At 34.7% G+C, this 21,724-nt stretch overlaps 1 protein-coding gene across 12 annotated transcripts in view; it reads right to left on the bottom strand.

Moving 5' to 3' along the window:
• The window catches only part of LOC138703319 (ubinuclein-1-like), a 720,147-nt gene that overhangs the window by 360,492 nt on the left and 337,931 nt on the right, over nt 1-21,724 (bottom strand). Inside the window, exon 1 of one of the 12 annotated variants that reach the window (XM_069831105.1) lies at nt 8,056-8,091. The exons of the other annotated variants lie outside the window; for them this stretch is intronic. Within the exon in view, the coding sequence (XP_069687206.1) occupies nt 8,056-8,076 (21 nt within the window). The 5' untranslated portion in view covers nt 8,077-8,091. Of the gene's footprint in view, nt 1-8,055; nt 8,092-21,724 lie in introns of those variants that run through there. 12 annotated transcript variants of the gene reach the window in all.

A 21,724-nucleotide genomic window follows, 5' to 3' on the forward strand; every position in this document is an offset into this window, starting at 1 on the left:
TTGTAACTAAAGAAGGCTCTGGTTAAAACAAGTTGTTGCTGTGGTGATGCAAGGTCTATCTTTCAGGGGTCACAACTATAGGTTTGGGTCAACACATACTGGAAATTTCTAAATGTCTCTAGAGCTAATAGCAGAATTCGATTCCTTTCTAATCAAACATGTAGAACTTAATGGAAACAAAGGAAAAGAGAGCACATCATATCTTTCTTTTCAAACATGTGAAGAGTTTATATCTATTCTGGCAGAAAGAATGGTGAAGTAGGCTTATGGTCCATTGTAGATTAAGTGAAGAAAACTAAATATTTTTTCACCATATTAGACTCCACCTCCGATGTTACACATGCATATCAGCTGTCTTTTGTTATAAGGTATTTATCAAAAGGTGGATTTCCTGTTGAAAGATATATCTCTTTTGTCTTAAATTCAGGGAACAAATCAGAAGAATTAGCTAGCACATTAATAAGTGTATTAAGTAAATATGATTTAGACATTCAATTATGCAGAGGTCACTCATATGACAATGCGAGCAATATGGCAGGTACATATTCTGGTCTCCAAGCTAGAATTAAACAAATCAATCTCTTGCTATGTATACTCGTATTCCATGTGAAGCACACTTTCTTAACTTAGTAGGATCGTGTGCAGCAATGCTGTCCTGAAGTGGCTTCATTTTTCCTTTTATTGCAACAAATTTACACCTTCTTCTCTGGTTCGACTAGTAGTAGGAGTATTTTGCAATCAAAAATTAAATAGTGCAGTCCCAGTAAAATGGCCTTCACAAACATGCTGATAAGGTTGTAATGATGCCTGCTATAGTCTCATTGTAAATTGGGCAGAAATAATATAGCTTTGGAAGTTGACGAATCTCAAAAGGCTTCACTAAGGTGCGAGGCGAATGGAATGTGAACAGTCTACAAAGTGTTGATATCAATATTGGGACTGTAATAAACTTGAATATGTTCGAGAGAATCATTCTATGTATGACACATATCAAAACACTGGCTCAAAAAGAGCAAGATAAATATGTACAAAACAGCCACAAAAAGGAAAAAGTCGAGAAAAGTGAAATTGGACGAAACAGCAGAGTTTGAAACTACTTATTATAAACAGATTGATATCTGAATTGTAGAAAAGAAAAAAATCATTGGAAGAGTTTTATAGCAAATTTGAGTTTCTAAGTAATTTGCCTAACACTGAACTATTACAATGTGCTAGAAAACTGCAAGAGCGTTACAATGACGACTTCAAAGAAATTTTTAGTGATAAGATTATTCATTTTAAAGCATATATTAAGAGCAACGAAATAAAAGTATTCTCCTTAAGTATACATTGTATAGAGTGTTGCTTGAAAACCATATTCAAGAATGGTTTCCTAATTTCTTATAAATTACGGATATTCTTGTCAACCACTGCAACCAATTGTTCGTCTGAGCGCTCTTTCTCACTCTTCAAAACACTCAAGAATTATTTACGATCATCTATGTCACAAGATCAAGTCAACAGTCTTGTCATCCTCTCCATAAATTTTGACATTACACAACAACTAGACTATGAAGATGTGATCTATGAATATGCAACAAAGAAAACATGCCATAGACCACTCATGGCCTGACTTGATTTTGGTGAGATCAATATGCACTTTTATTATTATTATTATTATTATTATTATTATTATTATTATTATTATTATTATTATTATTATTATTATTGTTGTTGTTGTTGTTTCAGAAAAAAAGTTTTAGTACAAGTTCTTTCTTTTTAAAAGTAGTTTCCAATGGCACTTTCAATGACCCATATTCTCATTTGAAATTTCGAAGTTGACCACAGGTACCCCTACTCCAAGTTTGTTACGGGAAATGTTACTGCCACCCAATCCATTCTTTACATAGGTTTTGGTTATAAAAAATTTTTTATCAACAACCAGTGTCATATAGTTTTCGAGCAAAATGGCTGATATGAGTGGTCTGAAACACCTGGTGTGTGTGTGTGTGAGTGGGTTATTTTACGACGCTGTATCAACATCTAGGTTGTTTAGCATCCGAATGGAATGAAGGTGATAATGCCAGTGAAATGAGTCCAGGGTCCAGCACCGAAAGTTACCCAGCATTTGGTCGTATTGGGTTGAGGGAAAACACCAGAAAAAACCTCAACCAGGTAACTTGTCCCGACAGGGATTCGAACCCGGGCCACCTGGTTTCGCGGCCAGATGTGCTGACCGTAACTCCACAGATGTGGACCGTGTGTGAATGTGTGTGTATATACACACATACATATATATTTTTTCTTTTACTGCAATAATTGTAAAATTTATTTTTTTGCATATAGAATTATTAGTGAAAAAAGTTTAAAATTATAAAACAATGCTAGAGACAGGGCTAGTTTTCTAGTATGACTTGTGCTTACATGTAAAATGTCATACATAATATATTATCTGGAAAAATGTATAAATTATGGGGGAAATAGATTTAGAAAATATAAGTTATGGAAAATGAGCAACAAACTTATCAAAGATGAGAAATTCTGTCCATATTTAAATGGCCAAGTCAATTGACACAGTCTTACGATTTAAGTCATAACTCGAAAAATATTTGATATATTTAAACAAATTTTTCACCATACTTTTGAGGAAAGTTTATTCAACAAAGAGAAAAGAAGTAATTTCCTTATTTCCTTAGGTGTATATGTCTCCTTATTGGAAAATTGTCCCGTTCTTCTAGGGTGCAGATGAATGTTGATATCTGCTTTCACAATCAGTGTGTATAATACACTGGTCAAAAAAAGTTAAGCATAATTAGGCATATAACGGTTTTTATTAATTAAAATAAAATAGATAAATTATAATTGGGTTTTTTGGTTCCACAGAATAAACTTAAAAGTAGAAATACACTATTTGTTAACAATGGACTCAATACGAAATGAAAAAGTTGCATTGTTTGGAAACAACGGAAAAGATAAGGGAAGTTGACATTCTTACATCATCAATGAAAAGGAAATGGTGCTTTCAGTACCCTGTTTAATAATGTGTTGGTCCTCCACGAACCCTGAGGCACTCTTGTATGCGACGGGGCATACTCAGTACCAATGCATCTAAGCTCTCCTGAGGCAAAGTGTCCCATTCTTCCAAGGCAGCATTCCTGAGTTCTTGAATCGTTAATGGGTGATGTGGACGATTGGAAATGGCTCTCCTGAGAAAGCTCCATGCATACTCTATGCAGTTCATATCGGTGAGCATGCTGGCCAATCCATTCTTCGGATCCCATGTTCTACCAGATACTGCTGCACACTATGAGCACGATGAGGCCGAGCATTATCGTCCTGTAGAGTGAACCCTTCTCCTACAGTCTCTGCAAAACCACTTACTATGGGTTGGAGGATGTTGTTCTCATACACGGCAGCAGTCATGTTTCCCTCTATTGAAACCAGTGGTGTGCGGCGGCCAAACATGACACCTGCCCAAAACAAGATTGAACCACCAAACTGTTGGTGACGTTCCACGGCCATTGAGGGATGATTTCGTTCCCCTGTTCGTCTCCATATGCGAATAGAGTTGTTGTCAGGGTGTAGGCCCATTCTCACTTCGTCTGAGAATAAAGTTCTGGTCCACTGGTCTCGTGTCCAATTCTCATGTGCTCTAGCCCATCTTGCACGAGCACCCCTGTGATGTGGACGGAGTGCTGGAGTCTTGAGTGGTCTTCGAGCATACAACCCTATGTCATGAAGTCCATTGCGCACAGTTTGGCTACTTACAACAACACCAGTGGCTTCGCGCAGGTCATGGCGCAGAGTTGTAGCTGAGGCTATAGGGTTCCTACGTGCAGATAACCTTACATACCGGTCCTGACCTGGTGTTGTTTTGCGTGGACGGCCCTCGCGAGGTCGATCTGCTATTGACTGGGTTTCCTGGAACTTTCTCCACAGTCTGGAGACAATAGTCTGATTCACATGAAGGATGTTAGCAACATCAACTTGTCTCATGTTTTGTTTCATCAAAGTGATGATTTTGATGCGGTCTGCCACTGTAAGGGTGTTCCGAGCCATTATACTGCACTATGAAGCACTATGAAGCAAAACGACACTGATTGAACTTTGCTCGAATTACAGGCTTTGTTTACTAGCCGTGATTTGGACGTTACCTAGTAATGCAGAATAAAACAAATGAAAGAGTTTGAATTGGTAAACATAATACGTGCCACATAAAACCAAAAGAAACATAAATATCAGGTATTATTGGGTAAACTGGAAATATGCTTAACTTTTTTGACCAGTGTATTTGAGTAACTAGTTTACCTGCATGATGAAACAATAAATCATTTTCTACAAAAAAAAAAAAAACAAAAAAAAAACAAAAGGGGGAGCTGAAAATGTGATATTTTTTTTTAACAAAAATTACCAAATTTTCGTCCACCCCTTTCAGTGTGGTGCTGAAGCTTATGAGGCAAAAAACGAAAAGGATAATTCAAATCACCCTTCGTTTGAGAAGACCGCCACAAAGAAAATGACCTTCTTACTGGAGAAGAAGCTAAATTGCTAACACAGACTACAGTATCGTGAAAAAGTTACACATTTTCTGCATTCCATAGTTTGGGGCATTGGCAAATCTAGCTACTTGGCACCTTTAGGCAGAGAAAAATATTTCCGCCCCTTATTTTGACGTGTACCACCAAGTAACCAACTTCAACAATACCACCTTAATTAAATAATAATAATAATAATAATAATAATAATAATAATAATAATGATAATAATAATAACAATAATATATCTAATCATATCTAATAATCGTTTCTGATCCTGGCATACTGTAGACACAGGAGTTCCTCAGGGATCAGTATTAGGCCCCTTGCTCTTCTCTATTTATATAAATGGAATTTCTAAATCATTTAAGCACTGCAGATATCAAATATATGCAGACGACGTTCACTTGTATATTTCAGCCCGTCCTGATGCACTAAATGATAGCATTAATAGTCTTAATGAAGATCTTGATTCCATCTCTTCTTGGTCTCAATAATTTGGGCTTAACCTAAACGCAAGTAAATCACAAGCTATTCTGTTCGCGAACCATAGATTAATTCTTGAAGTCAACGACCTGAATATTCCACCTGTGAAACTGAATGAAACAATCATCCCGTTTAGCTCTACCGTAAAAAATCTCGGAGTGCATTTCGAATCTAATCTCAATTGGGATATGCATATTAAATATACATGTAAGAAGGCATTCTCTATTCTCCATTCACTAAAAAGACTGTATCATTATCCATTTAAATTAAAACAGACGCTGGTACAGACACTCATTCTACCTCACTTCGATTATTGCGACGTTTTGTTCAGTGATCTCAGGATTGATTCCGCTCAGAAATTACAGCGTGTTCATAACGTGTGCATCTGCTTCATTTGTAATGTTCGATACTATGATCATATCTCACCTTCTTTCGAGAAGTTATCATGGCTTAGGTTACATGAGAGGAGAAATCTGCACTCACTTTCTCCCTTATATCGAATTATGCACACTTCATCCCCCTGTTATTTATTCGCTCGTTTTCATACTCTCTCTTGCTATCATAATATTAATACTCGATCACAACGCGATAACACGCTAGAAATTTCACTTCACACATCATCTCTTTATTCCTCATCTTTCACTGTTGCTACCTCTTGTCACTGGAACTCTCTGCCGCCTGAAGTCAAGGGCTGCCCAACATTGAAATCTTTCAAATCCAAGTTAGAAAATTATCTCATGACGAGTTGCCAAACTAACTTACTATTACGACAAGTGCTGTATTGCATGTTTCCACGTATTCACATTTTTTTTTTCTTCTTTTTATGTTCTAGTGATATTTAACTTGTTTTATATTTTTGTTTTCATATTTTCCGATAATGGTATATCTCTAATGTGATAAGTTGAGCTATATATATATATATATATATATATATATATATATATATATATATATATATATATAATCATAATTTTCCTTACTGTGTGTACTTAAAAATATTGTATTCAGTGTATGCTTTGTACTGCACTATTTTATTGCTACTATTAGTATTATTATTACTATAATTATCATCATCATCATCATCATCAATAATTGTCTTATTTTTTATACTTTGTATGCCTCATTTATTTTGACCTGCTGTTCACATTTTATTATGCTTTTTCCTTTCTTTCTGTATGTTACATATTATGTCTGATTTCTTCTTACTTGTTGTTTACATTTCATTATTATTATTATTATTATTATTATTATTATTATTATTATTATTATCTTATTTAGTTTTGTGTGTAAAATTGTAATGTACTTTGTAAATTTGTAGTGTTTTTGTAACGCAGTTTTTACTCCTGATTGAGTGTTAGAGAAGGCCGTATGGCTTTAACTCTGCCAGGTTAAATAAATTATAATTATTATTATAATTATTATTATTATTATTATTATATATACTTATACCACAGTCTAGTATATACAGTCACGAAGCTCAATACGCAGGGAATATGCATCCATAGATAGTTGCTAACCACTAGGACCGCTACTATCACCTCATCACAGACAAAGCGAAATAGTACCGGCACACACTATTGTTTCTAATACCCTCAACAACTGAAGCTTCGTGGCTGTATATACTAGATTGTGCTTATACTTATGGCTTTTAAGGAACCTGGAGGTTCGTTGCCGCACTGATGATGATGATGACGACGACGACGACGACGATGACTATGACGACGACGACGATGATGATGATGATGATAATAATAATAATAATAATAATAATAATAATAATAATAATAATAATAATAATAATAATTATTATTATTATTATTATTATTATTATTATTATAATTATATATCTGGTAAGGGCAAGATTTCTTAACATACACATTGTGAATAGAACAGAGAAGAAAGCATTTTACAATATTCAAAATCGTACAAAATATCGAAGAAATCAATTTTCCCTGCACAAATTGCACCAATTGGAAAATATAATTGAAGACCTGAGAATGATAAATGGATAAAGACCAAGACAGCAGTTTTGAGATAATCGAGAAAAACTATTTTCATCGTTTTCTTTCAATGTTCAATACATGTTTTAATGGTCATTGTAAAGTTTCGGACATCTTTTAACATTTTATACCATTAAAGTATATATTAATTGAATCTCCAATGAACAATTAATAGAAAATGACGATGGAGTTACCCAGTTCTCGCTCTCAATCAAAATTCTGAATTTCTTTCAATACAAAGTGACAAAAATGTGAACTTAAACACAAGCTACATGAATAACTTTTCTTAAAATGTGTTTTAACTTTAAAAAAAATAGTCATTTTATGCCATTATAGTAAAAATTAAGTAATTTCCTTTATATTATTTTTAACAAATATAAGAATAAACGTATCCAGTTCTCACAATCAGAGAAAGAATTCAAATTATTTCAAGACAAAATGTGTATGTAAATGCAAATACTATTTTCCAAAATAATAATGTTTGCAGTTAATTAACAGAACAGGAAACACATATTTATATGCTAGTATTTTGACTTTAAGTGCATCTCTATGTTCTTTTTATTAATATCCACACCTACTCACGAATATGATTATACAACAGTTTATACACTGGAGAAATGAACTTCAAGCTTCAAAATATCACGCAATTTTTTTCTGATTTCTTGATAATGACGATTCGTACAGATTTCCAGCTAAATCCAAATTAATTTCATCCACTTGCACTCTTTTCTTCATAGAAACAGAAGTATCAGATATGAGCATGTTATCTCTCAGATACTGCAATATTTTCACCTGAATATACAAAAATTTTACATATTCTACAAATCAAATAGTAGAAAAAACTGTAAAATTGTAAATAATATTTTATTTAATGATGCTCGTAACTGCCGAGGTTATATCAGCCTCACCAGTTTGCTGGAATTTTGTCACACAAGAGTTCTTTACATGCCAGTAAATCTACTGACATAAGTCTGTCTCATTTGAGCACACTTACATGGCATCGATATGGGCCAGGATCGAAATTGCCATATTTTAGACATGCCTGATGTACATACCACGCTACTCTGCTGTAACATTGAGAATGAGAACAGGATAAGTCTGGTCTGGTCTTTGTCCACTTCTCCTTCTCAACGAAAGTGGAAATCTAGAAAATGATAACATTCAGAGCCATGTAGTTCTCTTTGTACGAAATATTTAACTATCATTTCACACCAGTATATGAAGTTAGGGGTTATAGTTGTGTTTGGCATTAAAACCTAAATTACATTAAAAAAAAAAAGTCTTTATCCACTTACCATTCTCAGATCTTCAATTACCATTCACAAATATTTTATGGATTCTAAAAAGTTGTTTATTAATTTAGAGGTATTGGCTGATGACTATACTAAATTCCAGTACAAAACTCGTTCAGGATATGCAGAAATTAAATTTTTGAATTTTACAAAATTTATACTATTGAAAGGTGTTACATACCCCCTTAAATTTATTTATTTATTTATTTATTATTTTGCTAATAATTATAACATAACATATATTATATATAGAAAAAAACTTTAGCTCGCCCCTGAAAAAGGAGAACTCGTGCTCAGGGGCGGATTCCTAAATTGAAATTAATTAATAAGTATAAAATGCATGTTTTACTGTGTTTACGTCTATCTGCGTTATCCGATGTTATAGTTTTTTTTTTAATATAGTTCATAGTACTCAATCTGCCATATTGAATTCGCACAAATTTTATTATTCGTAATTTTCGTCTCAAAACCCCTCTGAAATCAAATTTAGTTTCTGCCCCACTCAACCGCTTTAGGGAAAAATTCGGTCAAAATAATACCTCATTCATATTCTATGATCCAAAGATTCCCAGACTTCAGTCAAGATCTGATGACATGAGTTTCTCACTCCCTTCTGCCTTTTTACCAGTACCAGTCTTAGGAGAGAGTATTTAAAAAATCAAAGAATGTTTAACCAAAATTATGGTGAATAAGCATCATTTTAAATTTTAAGGGTGCTATTCATAGACATTTCGCAGCACGCGCTACGAGCGTAATAAGCTAGCTCCGGCTATCCACTGGTTACTTGTACAGAATTCAAATCATATCCTATCGCTAACACTGGTTTATGAATAAGAAAAACGCTGATCATCCACCGGAAGCCCGTGCTGAAAAGTCTATGAATACGGCCCTAGGTCTCTATGCTGGCTAGTTCAAAATACTGTACTTCAGTGAAATTTTTAAAACTGTCAACTCTTTTCTCTCTTTCCTCTCTACTTTGTTAGAGGATAAAGAAACCTCAAAAGTTATTTGATGGGAGTACATGAAGTTTAACTTTTTTACATTCCTCATACATTTTAGAAACAATTGTGAGTGATGAAATGAATAGTCTAACCCAATTTTATGAAAGAGCTTTTGTTTTAAATTTGAAGGCTACATGTCTGCTGGTTAAAAAAATACATCGGTATAATTATTTTGATCATTATTACCTCTCATTTTCCATCTCTTAATAATCGTAATTCGTAAAACTCAGTCTTATCTTTTGACTGAGGATTAACAGAAACCTACAACAGGGTTTATGAAGATTTAAGGTGACAAGTTAGTCAGCAGTCTGTTGATTTTTTAATAATTATATTATTCTTTATACTTTATAGTAACGAGGAAAAGAATATACAGCGACAACTGGAATTATCTCGAAAAATATGTGCCCGCAACTGGTCTTTTTTGATATACATGCACACATTATAGACTACTGTAGTTCTATAGTTAGCTATATGTGCATAGTTTTTGGAAATGACTGTCCATCCAAGTCCACTCGGATCTGGGACCTGTATGTTTACTCTTATGTCCTACCCATTCCGGCTTCAGCTTGCTTGCGTCAAAGATATCAGCTGACCTTGCATCAGTGAGTAAATACACTCTGGAGTTCAGATCACCAACAAAATCTGTCAAATTCCCTGGCGCTCAATGTATCTCATTTCATAGTTGGATCCACTCTCTTTGCATCATGGCGCTGGTTGTGAAGAAATCTTTCCAGGTATCCTTCCACTTCTGTTCCCTCACCTGTATTGTTTCTTTGCATATCTTTACAGGTGGCAACATCATCTTCAACCTCAGGTTATCCAGGAAGTAGGTTTCCAGTGCTAGCACATACACAAGGAATGACAGAGTCAACTTTGACAGTTTGAGCACTCTATGCATCTGGATTTCTGTTTTCCAAGTCGCTCAGTTGCTTCTCAGGTGTTCCCAGGTGAATTCTAGCCCATATGTACACGTTGGCCAGATTTTTGTTTCAAAGAGCTTCATCGTCGTTTCTAGGGACATGTCCGTGAGGTTGTAGATGCTGTTTATACTTTCCACTGGGACTATTAGTCCCTTTTTCAAGTACACCATGAAAGTTGTCCCTGTAGTTTGGATTGTGAGGGCCACATATTATTTCCATTCAGTGTTCTGTTGCTGAATACACCTTTAAGTGCTGAAAAATCAGTGAAATTCAGTATTTTTTTCCTCAGCAATGAATAACTCTGTAGCCTTGAAATTTTATATGCTTAATATACACTTCTTTTGCAATTGCATACTATTTTCAGATTTAGTACAACTATTATCGTTATAGGTTTTTAGAAATACAAAATGGCATTTACAGTGAAACCCTGATCATACACGCCCATTTGTTACACTATCTTGCATTATTTGCTCTTTTTGTTTGATCCTTTGACATCCCTATATAAAACCACGTAAAATCCACTGCTTAATATGCTCATCATCCCGTTTAATACACTCTTTCATCTGCTGAAAATACTAAAATTTCTAAAATCATACTTTAAAGCAGGGGTTTCCAACTGGAGTGTCGTGCAGCCCCATGGAGTGTGTCGCGAAATTTTGAAATTGAAAAATAAATTTTATGTCATTCAGAAGGACTCTTTACAACGCACCTTTTTTTTTATTATTTACAACAAAGTCTTTGATATGGTATATTTTATTTTGAGACAGACTTTATCAATGAAACGTGAACACATGCAACATTGCTCAGTTTATTTTTTTTTCGTGTGGCGATAATTTGAGTGAAAGTGAACACTGCAATAATGCTTAGCAATTCGTTTACTCTTCCCACTTAGTAATAAACAGAGTTTAGAATCGTCAGAACATATTGGTCAGTTTCAGTACATACATGTGACCGGGTGATAGTGCGACTATTTTATTATAAGTGCTTTATTTAGATTTTATCATGGACAAATTTTTATTTCGAAAAAAACAATCTGAATCAAGTTCTGCGTTAGATGGCAGCAGTGCTAATTCAAATATTGTGAGAGAAAATTCCCTTCAGGGTTCACAAAAACATACCGGTACTGCCGTTGCGTAAATATAGTGATGAATACTTGCAATACGATTTTACATGTCATGGCGATGAATATAAACAAAATCCCGCATGTCTTATATGCAGAAATGTTTTGTCAAATCAGTCTATGGTGCTCAATAAACTAAAAAAGTATTTATAACTGCCGTTTACAACGTCATAATTGTGTGGGTCAGCATTTTCTACCATGAAAATAGTGAAATGTAAACAAAGGAAGACTCCTGCATCTTGAACATTATTTACATGTTGGCCTGTCAATCATAGGGTCACGCCACATATAGAGAAACTTTGTGCAACCCACCAAACCCAGACTTCACATTAATTTAAACAGGTGAGTTTTCAAAAACGATAATAAAACTTTTATCGGACATCCAGCATAGATAGGTTGGGATTTTTGATACATGCCTTTGTTTTTCCCTAATGTCACTCAAGGTGTTGCTTGCTTTTTAGAATTTTCGACTGTGTCCGACACTACAAAGAAGTTATCAGTGCTTCTCTTCTGGCGGAATGTGCTTGAACGGCGTTCCTGCACCTTTTTCGTGCATTTTTCATCATGAAACCGAATTATGTTTTTAATATAATTTTTCTTTGAATACTGCTTAGGCCTTGAAAGTCTTAGTTGGACGAAAAAGAGGTTAAAAACGACAGTAATAACACTAGTCTGCGATGAAATTACTGCCTCCAAAGTTTCAATGTTTTTAGGGTATTTTTAGCATGCTGAAGTCAAATTCGAAGCCAGAAAGTTCCTATCACGTTCCATTTTTTTTTCGTTATTTTAATTTTCTTATAATATATTACGACAATTTATAGCGTAATTATTTAAACTATAATACTTCAACAACTGTAGTTTTAGTATGTTAATATATGAAAACTAAATGTATTCAACATATTTTAAGATGTTTATATTGAAAATCAAGGATAACAGATGTTTCTTAGCAGATAGAGGGTGCAAGCGTATAAGGAGGTTAGGGTGAAATAATGTACAGCCTTGCCATTATCTTTATTTGTGGGAGATAGAAATGTCAACCATACCTTGGTGAGAGACTCAACTCAACTCATCTAGTTCCTGTCACATTTCAATAGTCTGTGTTTCATCTGGAAACGAAACGAAATCAGTTTTTGAAGCTTTATTGTGGAGTAGAAAGTTGAGAGTTCTTAGTTCAGTAAGAAAGTATTCACCATGTCGCAACGGGAATGTATAAATAATCCAGACCATTTTTGTTATATAACTTATATAAAATATACACATTGCCTACGCAGAGGCGTAATTTTACAGATTTTGTGAAAAAGTCATATCTTGCTTATTTTGGAATCAAACTTGGAGATCATAGTAAAGCTTGGGCACCACACAAAGTATGTAGAGTATGCATTGAAGAACTTCATCATTGGATCAACGGCAGAAGACTGTTGCTATCTTTTGGAGTACCTATGGTTTGGAGAGAGCAGTGGAACCATAGTAATGACTGCTACTTCTGTTCGTGTGATGTGAAGGGGTACGATTCTATAAATAAAAAGCATATCGTGTATCCAATTATTCGGTCAGCCATTTTACCTGTACCCCATGGGCCTGATGTACCAATCACTGTCCGACTAGAAAATCTTGAATAGTTTTAATCTAAGTCTGATGTAGTGGTGAGGGAAATTGTGACGAGTGACAGTGACTATCTACCAGAGTCGGGTGTTGCAGAATGTGGCTTTAAATAAGGAAAGAGACTGTTTCAAGTACATATGTGAGAAATTTCCACTACTGTCTGAAGCAAATTAAAAGAATGTATATTTAATGGTCCTGACAAAAGAAAACAGACGTCTGATGCAGCATTTTAAAACACTGTGGATGGAAAGGGGAAAGCATCATGGATATCTTTCTGCGAATTTGTTTTAAAGTTTCTTGGTAACAACAAGGGTCCTAATTACCGAAACATTGTGGCTAACATGCTTGAAGCATACAAGGAACTTGGTTGTAACATGAGTATCAAAATTCATTTTCTGTTTTCTTACCTGATTATTTCCCTGAAAATCTAGAATTTTTGAGCGAAGAGCAAGGTGAACGATTTCACAAGGATCTGCAGGAGTTCGAAAGGAGATACCAGGGACGATGGAGCATCAGTATGCATCCTCATTATTGTTGACAAAAATAAAAGAAAGAGGACCAGAAGGACTTCCTCAACTAAGAAGCAAGTGGTGTAATTTTTTGTGTGATACTGTGCTAAATTATACATCCAATAGTGAAGTAAACAAGACAAAACAAAGCAAAAACACTCTAGTGACATGTATGAACAACCGTACACATAATTTCAGCAAGTTGTGTCTTTTAAATATTGCTTTTGCATTTGAAATAAAAAAGTGAAATGAAAAAGTTTGTGATGAAATTCACGTAATTATACAATACATTTAAAGTGATTTTGCAAACAAACCTGACGTGATAGAAGTAAACGGATTGAAAATTCGAATTCAGCACATCGACATTATACAAAATCACATTACTTAGTTTAGGCAACAAACACAAAGTTGAAATTCGCAGGCTAGTGTAATCTTTCAGTCGGCTATATAATGTCCTACACAGAGTTCCACCACCTTTTTCTATAGAAGAAAAGCACTGATTGTTATTATTATATTATTATTAATAAAAGTAAATAAGTGTGTCGTGATATAGTGGGCATTCAGTAAAGTGTGTCATCAGTCAAAAAAAGGTTGAGAACCACGGCTTTAAAGGATACTGGACTTCTACATTTACTGCTAGTGCCCAGATATTCAAGGATTTGTAGGAGTCATTGTTTGGTGAATACAACAGAATGGAATGCGACTCTTGAGTATCTGCAAGACTACTATATTCACAGCCTGTCCTTCTTGCTGGCAGTTTTAAATCGCATTGTCCATGAAGACTTGACCGGTGCAGTGCATCGTGTACAAGTGTGAAGTGACTTGTTAGAGCCAACATGAATAAATGAGTGAAACAGAAAGCGTTATCTATATCAGAGAAATCACAAATTCTCTGTAAATATGATGAAAACAACATTATGAATCAGAAACAGTTGGCCGAATCATTAGGAATCCCTTCTTCAACACTTAGAACAATAGTGAAAAATCGTGAACCTTTTATTCTGCATAATTATAGTATTTAATTCTTAAATTTCTTCAACAAATGTTTATGCTGATTCATACCTTTGCACTGTGGGCCAGAATTCAAATCTACTAGGTACTTAATATTATTATATCACTTCTTTTCGTGAACTTATAGTTTCCAATATGCTTTAATAGGAGTTATCGTCTGCATCATCCTCCTTATCTCTCCTCCTTCTCCTTCTCCTCCTCCTCCTCCTCCTCCTCCTCCTCCTCCTCCTCTGCCAGCTGCAGCTGCTCTTCGTCCGCTTCATCATCCTTCTCTCTTGTAACATGCACATCTTCACTTGTATTATAAGTATGGGGTTCCTTCAAAATTTGTCGCACTTCAGCGGGAAAGGAATTCTTCTTAATTTCTTAAAACAGATAAGTACTTGACATGATAGGATCAGGAGTTACAAGAAGATGATTGAAGATCTCCTACATTGGTTCAATTTGTGAAAATTTTCTTGATTAATCTTTTACAGTACTTTCTAATGTTCTAATGTCTAGCTTCTTGGGCTTCTTGGGCATACCTATAGGTAACACTGCACATTGCATTTACTTTTGGTGACGTTGTAATGTATTAAAAACAGTAATGCTTTCTCTGGTGTATATGGTCTTGGTAAAGTTGCAGATTTATTATAGGCTATCTTATACTTTGATGCTCTTTCTGGAATAATTTGTCTGATTTGTTGTAGAACGTATGTTGCATCTCTTTTCCCTGAATCCCGCAAAGACAATTGAGTAGCTAGAACTAATTCACTTTAAGAACACTGATCTTTCAGAGACCGTAGCCTACACGTTTAATTCTTGTTTTCATGCCACTTTCTTCAAACAATTTTTGAGGTCTACCTGCTCCTGAAACGGATAGAATTAAATCCTTGGACGTTTGGCGAGTTTTTATTTATTGTAGAACTCTTTCGGAAAATTTGATATCCTTTTTTTAAATTGGGGACACATGAATTAAAGTGAAATTTTAATGGCAAGCAGAGTAATTATCTCATGCCTCCATATTAAGTTTTGTACCAGTGCACTTTATTTGAACCAGGTACCCAGCTTTGAAGCCGTTAGCCCTGTGAATTTACAGTGTATTTAATTCCCTTTTAAAAGTTTCAGGTTTTACTAAAATATGTGTGTATGTATCTAATGCTCTGGATTTAACAAATGAAGTCATCATCCTTCTTGCTTCCCAATATTTTGATGGAAGGTCCACAAATGTCCTAAGAGTTTCACAATTAGCCAGGTGCTCCATCTCCATGTCCTCTTCTCTGGTGCACAGTAAGCATTTAGGTGAATTCAGTAGTCCAATACGATGGAGGTGTTTACTGAGACAATCATGACCAGTAATTAATCTAAACATGGCCACGGCAGATTTTCGAGGCAGATCAGGAATTAGTTTTGGATCTTTGAATGATTCTTTCCATTTTGAATTTTGATGTTTTGCCTGGTCGCTGTAACTTAATCTTTTTATGACTCGCTTTATTGATTCATATGGGAACTTGAAATTTGTTTTTAAGTTGATATAAGTTCCTTTCTTTGCTAACATATCTGCTTTCTCGTTACCGTTCAGTCCGCAGTGGGCCGGGATCCATTGGAAGACCACTTTTTTATTTAGCATTTGATTTGTTTTACCATGCAATGAATTTCTTTTACTTTTTCCATTTCAGGGGCTGCAGCTGAGCTGATGGACTGGATTGCAGCTTTGGAGTCAGACAGGATGAATATGTTTTTGCACTGGTTTAGCCAATTTAAAATATTGACAATAATTTATTAATGGAGAGAAGAATGAGTCTGGAGTAATCAGCCAGACATGTGGGAAGAGTAGAGGGAAGGGAGGAGGAGGTCCGTGGTCCATTGATTTCACTAACCATTTCGAATCTTTACGCGAAAACCTGTCCTTTTTCCTGAAGCACTGTTTCAAGCGTTTTTCTAAATTACTTCTAAATGTGCGCACAACTTTTTCGACACATCGTATAATATCCTTGGAACAATGTTGAATTTCTAATTTTGTCATTACGAAATCAGTGAGAGTTTGCGTTGACCCTTTTTTAGTAGTCAACACCTCGTATAAGTCCATTTGAGTCACAGTGGACTGGATATGGGGATCTACCCCTGAAATAAAAAAAAAAAAAAAAAAAAGCAAGCAAATCTTAACTTTTGTAATAAACTGTAAGGATTGATTTATAATCTGATGTAGATTTTAAGGGGACACCTGGTGCAACATTTTTTATATCTCTAATTTAAAATGAAGTAAAGACATAATTCCGCAATATTTTAATGCTATGTTTAACGCATTCATGGTAATATTTCACGTATATAATTAAAGTATGAATAATGGAAATAGGAAGTACGAACCTTCTGTTAACACTTCCATCAATGAAAGACACTTTTCTCCACATCAACAACACACAGATCATCCTCACATCACTACCTCCATAAACCGCCTGGCGCTCGGTGCTCGGGCTCTTACACTTAGCGACTTTTAGCAGCCAGCCCTGTTGGCATTTCGCTCTGTATAAATTGATGGCATACAGATTTGTGAAGACCAGTTTTAGTACTTCGAGACTATATAAAGAGAAAACGTTATTTAAAACATTAAAAAATTCAATATTTTCCTGCTAGATTTGAATTCTGGCCCACTGTGCTTTGTGTTAAAATTTAAAAAAATAAAAAATGACCCACTCTCCCTAATACGTGATCCCGTTTAATATGCTTTTTTTTATGCAGTCCCTTGAAGACTGTCTTACCGAGGTTTCACTGTATAATTTTGTTTATTCAAACAGTTTCCATGATAACTTAGACAGTTTTTAAGATATTGCAGTGAAATTTTGCGTGTAATTGTATTTCATGGTTGTAAACAAAAACTACCTAGAACTATTAGTTTAACATTTATAATTTTTTTTTTATTATTTCTGAACTTTAAAAAAATGTGACTTTAAAATGAAAATAAAGACAAAAAGTATTTTTACTGAAGATATTTAAAAAATTCTATGATCATGTTGTTTACACGATATTCAGGAGTAAACATAGAAGAATCATTCACAAATACTAATATTTATGGAAATTATTAAGGAAACAACATTTCAATGCACAAAATGCAGCTGTCACATGTATTGCTAATTACCCATAACTGTAGTAGCCCAGTTTCGCTAAATGTGAAAATAGTATACAATTACAAAAATAGTTTTATTGAACACATATTTATTCACTGCTGAGATAAAAATAGTGAATTTTATCAGTTATCCAGTACTAAAATATATCTGTAACACCATATGACATATAAAGAAGTTATAAAAATGACATCAAATTAAATATCGTCTATAATACATAATTTGAAAAAAAAAAAAAAAAAAACATATTTTCATGTTAAATATTATTATTGCACTTTTGAAAAATAGAAAGATTCAATGACTACAACCATTCATTCAATGCATACATCATATGCCTTCGTCCAGAATTACAAAACAAATTAATTTCATTCATTTACTGTTCTGCAAACCCAGCTTTCTCCAATCTTTCCTATTTTCTGTCTTCCTCTTTGTCTCCTCATATGATCCATATATTATCTTAATGTCGTCTATCATCTGATATCTTCTTCTGCGTCGAACTCTTCTCCCATTCACCATTCCTTCCAGTGCATCCTTCAGAATGCAGTTTCTTCTCAGCCAGTGACCTAATCAATTCCTTTTCCCCTTCCTGATCAGTTTCAGCATCATTCTTTCTTCACCTACTCTTTCCAACATAGCTTCATTTCTTACTTTGTCAAAACAAATATGTTCATTAAATCAGTCATATTAATGTCGAGTCGATATCAACAGTTGATTCTAATTAGGTTATGATGTTCTACATTGACTTATGTTAACAACTGCGAATAATAATCAGCCACAAAACGTAAGTGGTAATATATGAAATTGATACTAATGCAGTGATAGATGGCTCTGATAGACGATTCAATAGGCCCCCTATTGACTTTTTCTTAGGTTACTGACGTTATTGTCCACCATAAATGCTAAGACCCCTTCTACACTGTATGAAACTGGTAATATTATAGATCAGTGATCGTCAGCACTCACTGAAATGGGTAACAGGTGAGCAGTGCAATCCAATATGCACCGTCATGCAGGAGAAGGCATACACGCCAGCAGCCACAGATGCATGCTGGTGCTGTAAGAGACCTGCGGGGTAACAGATGCTAGCCCGAGAGTGCACTGTGCTGATGACCACTATTATAGATAATTTATAAGCCTTTTATATTTTGCAGTTCTTGTTGGAGTTGTCCAAGTAATTTCTTTCAGCATCTCTTTTACCACTTGTTCTCAAGAACATCTGTGTAGCCAACACAAACTCTTCTTGTGAATGCTCTTCACTTAGTCATTGTATTAGCTTTCTCTAGTTCCCACCACCCTCCCAAACTTCTTTCTGGGCTCCCCACACTTCTACAAGTAGTTCCAGGTGCTTCAAAAGAAATGCATGTCTTTTTAGCAAGATATACTTTCTCAGAGAACTTCACCTCTCCTTCCAACCAACTCCTACCTTTTGTCAAGAATCTTTTCTCAGTTCTGTTACACTGCTTCCAACATTTATCACATTACATTTAAATGCACTTAAACATTTCTTAATATTCTGTAAAATGTCTTTAGACCACTCTTTTAAGCCATTTTCTTTTTCAGTATATATTCATATAAGTCTTTATCGAATGGTTTCCCAAGCAGAACACTGTACAGAACCTGAAGAGTCAGAACAAAATGTGAGGGTCGATGGCTCATGCCTATAAAGAAACAGTATTTTAAGAAAAGGAGCAAGGCAGGCAAAAGTAATAATTGCATATCATAGTACACACATGTAATTACCATACAGAACCAGAAACAAACCTTATATAGACTTATAATTTTTTGTATTCAATTAGAATGTATAAACGTGAAATGTTTCATAATACAATGCTCACTTTCCTTGAATAATTAATTTCCAATTACTCATACTTTCAATACACATTTTATTAAATGAAATAGTATATTATACCTGTAAGCATACATTCCATTTGCTTTCCATGTGAAAATGTCGCCTCTTGTCTTCAAATTTATAGCTGCTTACCTCATGACTGAATGATAAGAACTTGCCTCTCTGCACAGACTGCAAATAATGCAGCAGTTCACACTTGCCTTGTGTTACGATATCGAATGTAAATTCTTAGTCGGTTTCAGTTTCATCATCTATAGGTACAAGATAAAAGTAATATACTGCTAAATTAGGATCTAGTTTTCGCCAAATAAAAAAAAAAACTGTCCCCCCCCCCCCTCAGATTCCAATTCTGGCCCACTGTACAGTGTTAACCTAACCATGCCAAATCAAAAAGCGAGAGTCATATGACATAGAGCTGATAACCAGAGTGGAAGAGCAGCCATCCTCAAGGCAAAAGACATGAAAGCAACTGAAATGAATGAAATTTGTAATGAATATCTCAAGGACACAGTAGATCAACTAACTCCATTCTGGAACAATCTATTCTATGCATGCAATCAATTTTAATTGTATAATATATTATTTTTGTGTTCTTATGCCACAATATTTGTTTATTACAATGTGTTGTTTTTTTTTTATCACAATTCTGTTTATTTTTATTCCATATTGGTATTTATATTTCTCACGTAAATTTACACAAAAAGTTCATCATTCATTTAGTATCCCCACTTTGTGAGGAGTACCAATTTTGGAACTTGAAAATTTGGTCACCTTACACATATGCCTTGGTAATGATATTACAAACATCTCACATTTGTTTCCTGCAAGTGCCTCAGTGTATGACAGTGCTAGGGGCGATTTGTTATGAAGGTCTACTTCAGTGGTAAGAGTCTATTCATCAGCAAATAAAAATGTATTACAATTAATTCAATACAATATGGACGAAAGTATGGTAATTAGATGAGAGGGAGATAAGGGCAACAGAGATGAGAAAAAGAGATAAGAGACATCTAGTACAGAAATTCCTAAGTTTCCCTCCCTCCATGACTTGTTTCCATAGTTACTTTAGAGCAAATTTACGCGGGGGGGGGTGTCTGTCTGTCTGTCTCTGTCTGTCTGTGTGTGTGCGTTTGTTTGCGCGCGCGTTTTTTTTTTTTTTTTTTTTTTTTTTTTTTGCCACAACATGCCCCATTACGAAAGTAATATTACATGTTTTAGTTTTCTTTTAGCTGTATGTTCTATCTTAGCAGAGGTGGTTAAAATTTATTCACTTTCGAAGTTGGAGGTGATTGTTTTATTTAATGTAGGTATTGTTTTTTTTTTTAATCCTTCTCTAATTTATGGATATATATATATATATGTCTAATCCCAAAAAGAAAATAAAAGTAAAACTAAAACATATTTGCATCAGTTATCATTTGATACATACACATTGTATAATACTTATATACAAGTGTGATATTGAGTTTTTCTTTTATATTGAAATTCTAATTCTGCAGACTTAAAAATATATATGATACATTTGCATCTCATCTGACTCGCGGTATTACTGCAATTTGTCGAAGTCAATCGATTTAATGAATCTTGAGAATGCATTTGTATATCTTGCTATGAGGTTACTGTAAGTGGTTGGCCAATTCCCTCCGCTAGATACAATCTGGTTCTTCAGAATTTTCCTTTGTCTTTCGATTATTTTGCATTCATGGATGAGATGGTGTGTAGTTTGCTCTACAAGGCTGCAGGGGCACATTGGATCGTTTGCTAATTTAAACCTATGAAGGTAAGCTTTTGTTTTCCCGTGCCCTGTAACAAGTGCTGTGAACTCTGGTGATATGGGGATTTTCAGTTTTAGTCGTTGTTCTATTGTTGGAAAGAATAATTTGCATATGGCACCGTTCTGTGTGTTTTGCCATTGACTCTGCCACTATTGAAGACATTCTTTCCTCAGCTCAGTGACAACTGATGTTACAGGTTTCCTGTTATAGATTATAGATAGTTCACTATCTTGGGCTGCTTCTTTGGCAAGTCTGTCTGCCAATTCATTGCCTTCTATACCAATATGAGCCTTTACCGATCCAAAGTGAATTGTCCAGTTGAGGTCCTTAAGTTGGCGAATCTTCCTTCGAATTTCTTCTATTATTGGGCTATGTATAACAGTATTCTTCAGTGAGGCAAGCGTCACTTTGCTATCAGTGTGAATGGCTGCTGTTTTGTTGTCGTTAGTACAGTTGAGGAGAGATTGTAGTTGTTCCAAGGACTTCAAAATGGCTAAAGTCTCGGCTTGATTGTTTGAACAATTTTGATGTAGTCTGTACTTAA

The sequence above is a fragment of the Periplaneta americana genome, chromosome 7 (assembly GCF_040183065.1).
Source record: "Periplaneta americana isolate PAMFEO1 chromosome 7, P.americana_PAMFEO1_priV1, whole genome shotgun sequence".
Classification (NCBI taxonomy): domain Eukaryota; kingdom Metazoa; phylum Arthropoda; class Insecta; order Blattodea; family Blattidae; genus Periplaneta; species Periplaneta americana.